Genomic DNA, 7,898 nt, shown 5'->3' with positions numbered 1-7,898 from the left:
ACATTGGCTAACGCTGTCTTCATAAGCTGGGAGCAAGCTTCCCATAATGACAGGTGGCGCAGACTAAACGCTGCTAGGCGCACCAAACTTTTCCTGTCAGAGCCTATCATGCAAACCTCAAAATTTATCCTGTCGAAAAGCAGGAAGTCTTGGGGAAGTATTGTGTGCATTCTGACGGGTCATCATTTACTAGCTAGACATACATATGTTCAGAATGGGAATATTTCAGGATGATACGTCTCTCCTGTAATGGGGTGCTGATATGCTCCAGTTGCAATGGGTAGCGTCACACCTACTAATGGAAATACTGCGGTACATAAATCCGGGATATTCCATTAGACTGGGGGGTCGAGTACAATGGACCAAAACGGTCTGAGTGTCCAGAGGCTATAATAAGCTTCTCCTCAAACAGCCGCACACACACACAGTAATAAAAAAGTATCGATCGTGGTATTTCTTGTATGTATATATATTTCATTTTTATTGGTTTATCATTTTTTGATAAATAAATTTTATGATCCTTAACATTTACAAATTTTGGTTTTTGTTTCATTTTCATGTTTTTTTTGTTCGGTTCTCATTTATTAAATTTAACTTAAATAGCAATTGCTTAACAACTAAAACTATTACGTAAATACGTAGTAATATCCTATTTACTATTTAAAAATATGTTTTACTCCGATATACCCCTCCCTCTTTTAAATATTTTTAGAAATTTGCATTAGACCTCGAGAATATGTGATTTTGTCTCTTTTCTGCATGTTTTTCGCTTTTTCCATATTTTTTGCCGTTTGCTTTTCATAAATTGCTTTTTTGTTGTTTGTTTCTTTGCTTCCAAGAGATCGAGTAAATCAAATAAAAGTACAAAATTAAGTACCGTACACCTTTCCTTTTTGCTTTCGTAACTTTTTAATCTTTTTTGTGTTGCTTTAACGCACGTTCCTAATGATTTAGAACAACTGCTAATTTAATGTTGGGTAAAATAAACTGAGGATCGCAATCGCGATGTGAAGAAGGAAAAATAAATAATAATAAGATTCGCAGCGAGCAATAACTTAAATTTAACAAGTAACTAAAATTTTTCTAACAGAAATGTATTTTTACATTTACTTTAGTAGAGATTTTGCAATATAGTAAATTATTCATTGATGTTCACTTCGATTCCGTTTTGTGGTAGTGGTGTTTTTTATCTTTTCTGCCTTTTGAGTGTGCGTTACAGCTTGATGAGAAGCCATAACTGAAAAGTATCGCGTTCACGAATTTGTTCCTATTGTGGGAGTATATTGACCACACACTATTCTGACCAATTTTAGGTCAGGCAATATTCGAATGTTCAAATTGCCGTTCAATTAGTGATGCAGGAGGAAATATTGTTTATGAAATGTTTAAACACAAAACCCAAACACGACTACCATTAACCATTAATATTGCATCAATTTCCTTCTCTCCATTGTAGAAATAAATAAAACAAAAAAGTCGTGTTAACAAATGTTGTTCTTTAAATTAGTTTTGTTGATTAATAATAAATTGCTTACAGTTATTTATATTTGTATATAAATATCCCTAATAGTTTTATTATTATTTTAATATCTCTATCTAATAAATAAGTAAGAAAATAGGGTTGTCTTATATTTGACTAGATTTTAAAATATTTTACCATTTTTCTTTCTTTTCTTAAGTGTTACATTGGTTTTCCACATTTTCCTTTCTGATTCTATATATATAAACATCTATCTCTTTATTTTAGTTGTAATGATTGTGTAAAACATGGTTCAAAATTGGTCTCCAAGAAAAATGATATTGAAGGGAAGGCCATTGGGGATGCCGACAAATTGAATATATCGTTTGTGCTGATCCGTGTACGAGGGAAAAGATATTTTTAAGTGTTTGCAATGTGACAAAAAGAAGAAAACTGACTGTTAGTTGCATTAAGCGCCCGTTGACAATGTGTATTTTCCTCCGAGACGGTAGTGGTTAGAAAATAAAGGGGGATAATTGTAAATCACCTGGCGCTGATGTTTCCAAAAGTATTTCGATGAGCAACCAAACAAATATCTAAATTGAAGCTTCCTCATAATGGAGTTTTTGCTTGCTGCTCGAAATAAACGAGTTGTTGTTATTACTTGTGGGATATTTTCTCCTAAAATCCACGAAAGAAGATTAATTCCCTGTATTGAAAGTTTTATGATATTGTGCATTTGATCACGAGGCCCACTCATAAGTACGTGGAACTTATTGAAAACTTCAGTCTCTCAGCAAGTGTTTTTCGTGGCGATAGTTGCAACGAATAGAGGGGGCAAATTAAAATGATGTAACACTACTCTGAATATTCAAAGTGATTAAACTGATATAAAAAAGACATTTTTTCTCATTCTTGCTAGTGCAATAGTGGACATGGAAGAAAAAAGGATCAAATATGTCTAAAGAAAATTAATTCCTAATAAGAAAAATGTCGTAAATGTCTAGTGACATAGCAAAGTTTCTGAATTCTTCCATATAGTTTCTATTATATTCATAAAATCATAGGGAAGAGAGAGAATGGAGAATTGTCCTGACTGTGGATTTAGTTTTTATCTGACAAAAGTTCCGATCTAGTTGCCTTAGAGGCAAAGCTTTCCGATGATCGTTATTTAGTCCGAATATTTACAATTGGCCCCCTGATGAAGATTTCGTGCCGCCTTATGATCAATACCCTAAATTGCGAGGAGCCGTGAAGGTGCCGATACCCAAAATCAACACACGTTTTAAATAAGCCTCATATTTACTAATATGAATTATAAACGGACAACTGTGACACGTCCTTTTTGTTATTTTCAACCGCCTCATGTACCTGAAGTTAGATTTCTCATTTCGTCACTATGTTCCGCCCATCAGGTGAACCTGGTTTTATGAATCCAAAATGAAGCTAATATATTAACAGATAAAGATCAGCGTAGACAGCCAGAACACACGATGAGCCGCACTATCAGCTTTAGTTCTCAATTTGGAAGAATTGAATGAAAGCAACAAAACAAAAACCCAAATATCACAATTTTAGGACAAAAGCGCATTTTGTGAGAAAGGACAGTCATACATGAAGCTGTGACCTGAACGCATGAAGTTCACTAGACCACATGTTGAGATCAATATGTAGTAGGACTGATCTTTTATGGGCAAAACAATGGACGAAGAGGAATTCAACCGGCTGACCTTGAAGGGGGCAGTCTTTACTAACATAATGCGCACTTCGCAGTAACCTGCGCGTCTTTGCAGAGAGAGTACGCTTTTCACTGTGAACAACTGTTCAGATGTGTCGTCACCAGTCACTATGCAGAAGAAAGGAATCTCGATCAACGTGAAGTTTCGAATTTGGAAAAACAACCCAGGAAACCTTCAATACGATTAAGCACTAACGGAAATGCTGGCATGAAGCGCTAGAATGTTTTTAAGTGGCGCAAACTATTTCGGGAGGGGGGAAGAGCTCGTCGGGGATGTTATACTCGCCGGCTGCTCGTTAACATCAGTTTGTCGAAAATATGACGGAAATGAAAGAATTTTTAAACCATCATCAAGGAAAAATTTGACAGAAGGAAAATGTGCACCAAGTTTGTGGGAAACAGAAAACGGATGCAGTTTTACTTGAAACTTGAGAAAGCTCCACCTCGACACTGCACGGTGCCACACTATCATGTTCGTGTGGGAGCGACTGGCTCAGTACGTCGTTATCACGTTGTCTCAGAACCTACAGGTGCCTACCTAACAAAATGATCAGGAAATATAATAGAATCAGTGGATAAATTCAGATACCTCGGCCCAACTTCCTGCCGCTAGGCCACTAGGACAAAACTATGCAGAAGATTCAGGAATAATGGGATAATTCCGGAAATGGCTGCTCGCCATTCTTTATGAGGCACAGTCGTTTTAAGAAGCATTTTTATCGTTTCGGATTGGACGAGTCTCCCGATCGTCCCGAAGATACGATAATCGGGAATATAGTATGTTCCGTTCGTCGAGATTCATGCATGAAAGCGGGAGGTTAGGTGATATCTTGAAAGTAGATCCTGTGGAGAGAGATATTGAGATCGGAAGCAAATTGGAACGCGGCAAACGTAACAATAACACGAAGACATAAAAGCTCTAGAAATTGGATAAATCCCGGAAAGCGCAACGGACGTGATTTTATCATGCTGGTATAGACCACAGCCCTCCCCAGGAAATAATACTTCACAGTTGTCCCGCGGGGATATGAGCGCAGAAAGAAGAGGGATGGTGGTAGTAATTTTAGTGAGTGAGAATGCAACCTGGTGCGGCAGCGCCATTTTAAAATTTACAACCAAAATAAGGAAAGGTTTTTCATGTAGGGTAATTAAAAATCACATCACAATGAAGCAGTTAACATTCAAATTGTATGGTAGTTGTAGATGAAATATCGGATTTCACAATGATGTGAAATTTATTTCGATTTTCATGCATCAAACTGCTGGTATCCTATAATACGAGCACAAATATCCAAAAAGTCACTTCAGTTTTAAACATCTTTGTGATTGTAGAAAAAAAAAGAAATAAGTATAGAAGCGAATCAAAAACGTCTACTTTTTCCTTATGAATTTAAACTCTATCACAACACAGCAAAGGCAACCAGAAAGATTTGTAGGGCATTTGGAGCAGATACGATAAATAAACAGTGGTGGCTCGAACAGTTGCGATCAGACGACATGACACTTCAAAGTGAGCCAAATGGACAATCGGAGCCATCGGCAGAGAAGCTGCGGCCACCCACCCACCTCCCCCACACATGCATCTATAGGAAACCATGCAAAAAAAATTATTCGACAGTTTCGAAGCAATGTTTGAAAAGTTAAAAAAAAAGTTGTAAAGTGGGTAACGTCACAAATCAGCGCAATGGCTAAACGCTGACGAGCCTCCAAAACACATGCCAAAAATCAACCCTTCACCTGAAGAAGGTAATGGTGTCTATTTGGTGGTCTGCACCTAGATTTGTCCACTACACTTTTTTGCAACGTGGTGAAATTATTAATGCACAGAATAACCCCGTCTAACCCGATGATGTGGATTCAATGGTTTAGATTGCTCCACAGGGAGGGAATGATAATGATCCATGACAGCGCACTACCTCATATAACCAGAATAATGGCCAAAAAATTAAACTAATTGCAATAAGAGATTGCCTCATTCACCCTATTCGCTCGTCCTAACTGGATAACACTTTATTAGACATTTGGAACAGTTTCGTGTTAAAAACCAATTTAACAATTAAACAGCCATCAAAACTGGCTTTGAGAGATATCTTAGAAACTGGTAGAAGTGCTCCTGTATCATGTTGGGGGGAAGTGGTCTCCTGGTGCTTTCTGTGACTAATAAAATTTATTTTCATAACAGTTATAGTTGTTCGAAATTTTACTGCTTAATCAGATATTTCTTTGCAATAACCTAATATTACATAAAAATATTAACTTGTGGCAAAGGACTAATGCGCCAGTAGCAATGTTATGAAAGAAACTTCATGGAAATTCGCCAGCATTTTGTCCTGAAATATAATCTTAAATTGACAAATAAAGAGAAATATCTAGAAAGAGATCATCAATTTTTCAAGACCCTTGAAAAACTTGTTCAGAAGTAAAATTTGCAGTCGCTGTAATGAAACCGCGCATACCCTACATATCAAACCAATTCCCCATATATTTTAATTGTACAAAGAAAAGAAAGCGGAAGCAATCCGAAAAATGCTATTCGGTGTTACAAACAAAGAGACATTGAATGCGCGATTATTGAGGAAACATAAAGATGAAAGTTTGAGTGGAGCGGTAACAAAACAGATTTCACCAAATTCAGCAGCGATCACTGCATTACGTCAAATTCCCTTTCAGGGTATGGAAGATGAGCAATAGGAAGGCCATCCACAAAGTCAAAACAGACAACTACTTCAGCAAAAAAAAAAAAAAAAAAGGTTTTCTCTTCAAATATCTCTTTTGGGTATCTTTAAAAACTATTGGTCATGCTGAGAAACATAGTTCCGGAATTCACGTCAACTTTGTCGTACCAGTTGGACTTAAAACAATTACATAAATATACTAACATTTTTCAAAAGACTAATCCAACTGCTTCCATTGCTCAGCATTCGCTCAAATAACCGTGAAACTCATCAGTTCACAACGATATTTTCAATTCGACCAACACCCCTTTGTTCATTCAAGTTTTAGGTTCAAAATTTTAAATTCTTCCACTACTGATAACGGAAATAAAGTATCGATTAAGGAGTTGCGTTTAAGTATGATATTTTCGCAATTGTGATTCTTCGCTATGTTATTTAGTCTTCAATGAATACAAATGTCCTTTCCAACCCAATCTGACCTTTATAGAAAAATTTCAATGACTATTTGATCCTAAAAACTGTGCCATTTCATCTGAAAAACAAATCTAGTACATTATGTTACCAGTATTTAACCATAAGTCGATATAGTAAAAAATGTTATCTGAGTTTCTTAAGATTTCTTGTGCCTCCATATAAAGTATATTTTCATTTTTTTTAGCAAAAATGTTTCTCCTTCCTTGATTGCTATACTTGCGTAATCTTAGATATTAAAATATTTTTCTTCTTGCTTAAATTATATTTTTTTTTTATTATTATTAAATATGATATAACAACTTTTGTTTTAAAATTTTCTTCCAAGTCATTTCGGGTGCAACTGTCTTCGCGATATTCTGCAATACGAGCGCAGTTAGAACAGACGAGATTCGTGTAAATGATTTATTGACTCTATTTTGCCTTATCTGTTACTGTCAACATTTCTTTATATTTCTTGTAATCAATAAATAAATAGAGTATGTAAGAACTTAGATCCGATTTTTTGGTAGTCACGTTGGTAATAACGCATAAACTGCATCAAATGTTTGTGTAATTTCTTTCTCATCTTATAAATTGTAAATTTAAATATTTTATTAAAAATATCACTAAATTTAACACTAAGCTATTAAATATTCCATTTTTAATCGTGAAGGAAACCGTGTCCCTATTTGCGTTGACTGAAACTGCAATTCATCGCATTTGCTCTTTTTCAACCTCACATTTTCATCATTACGTAGGACTTGTATATGTTTCCCTTTGCTCTTAACTGTCTATATAAAAATAATTGAAAATTTATCAGTTTGTTGTTTTTTCATAATGTGCCTTTTTCGTTCAATATTGTCTTATGGTTTACTTATTTTTCCTTTTGAAAATTCATATTGATAGCTCTTAGCCTATTAGTATGTATGTATATCATAAATTGGTGATAAATATTCGTCCCAATCCCATTCAAATATGCGACTTTGAATCGTGGAGACTAAATATAAATATTCTGAGACTCCTCTTTGTGTGAGTTTACATAGTTACATATTTGGTTTAATTGCGTGTATACGTTCTAAATATGTTGACTTTTGGTTGTTTGAAACCGTTTTAAAAAAGTATTTTATGTTTTCTGATTCATTGTTAACCACCATATTCTCATCATAATGTTAGGTGTATAATATTCATTAAGATTGATTTTAATATTTGCATATTTAAATAATAATATAATAAAATAGAAAAATATATTTGTGAATAAATAAGATTTATCGATTTGGATTAATATTATTGTAATCTAGCCTCCTGTAGGGATGCACCCGCTGCTTGTTGATATGGCGTAAGGGCAGGAAATGCCCCCGCCGCAGCTGCGGCGGTTCCGGCTTGTGGCAAGGTTGCATATGTGTATGGTGTCATGTAGCTGGCTGCTGCGGCATTTGCTGTTGAATAAGAAAGGGAAAAGTTAGATTTGCAGTTTAATTGCCTAAAATACATTAAATGGATATATATATTGTATATTTCTGCGTGCCTTGTTTAGTTTCCCCAAGAATCAGAAAAATTCACGATGGAAATGAAA

General features: G+C 35.2%; 1 protein-coding gene across 2 annotated transcripts in view; it reads right to left on the bottom strand.

Moving 5' to 3' along the window:
- Window positions 1–558: 558 nt before the first annotated feature.
- LOC119656280 (RNA-binding protein 24-like) overlaps window positions 559–7,898 on the bottom strand; it is a 123,553-nt gene continuing 116,213 nt past the window's right edge. For both annotated transcript variants that reach the window (XM_038062707.1, XM_038062709.1), the window contains one exon: window positions 559–7,761. In XM_038062707.1, the coding sequence (XP_037918635.1) occupies window positions 7,610–7,761 (152 nt within the window). In that variant the 3' untranslated portion in view covers window positions 559–7,609. The remainder of the gene's footprint in view (window positions 7,762–7,898) is intronic.

The sequence above is a fragment of the Hermetia illucens genome, chromosome 4 (assembly GCF_905115235.1).
Source record: "Hermetia illucens chromosome 4, iHerIll2.2.curated.20191125, whole genome shotgun sequence".
NCBI classification, from domain to species: domain Eukaryota; kingdom Metazoa; phylum Arthropoda; class Insecta; order Diptera; family Stratiomyidae; genus Hermetia; species Hermetia illucens.
This window is presented reverse-complemented; position numbering and strand designations above follow the sequence as displayed.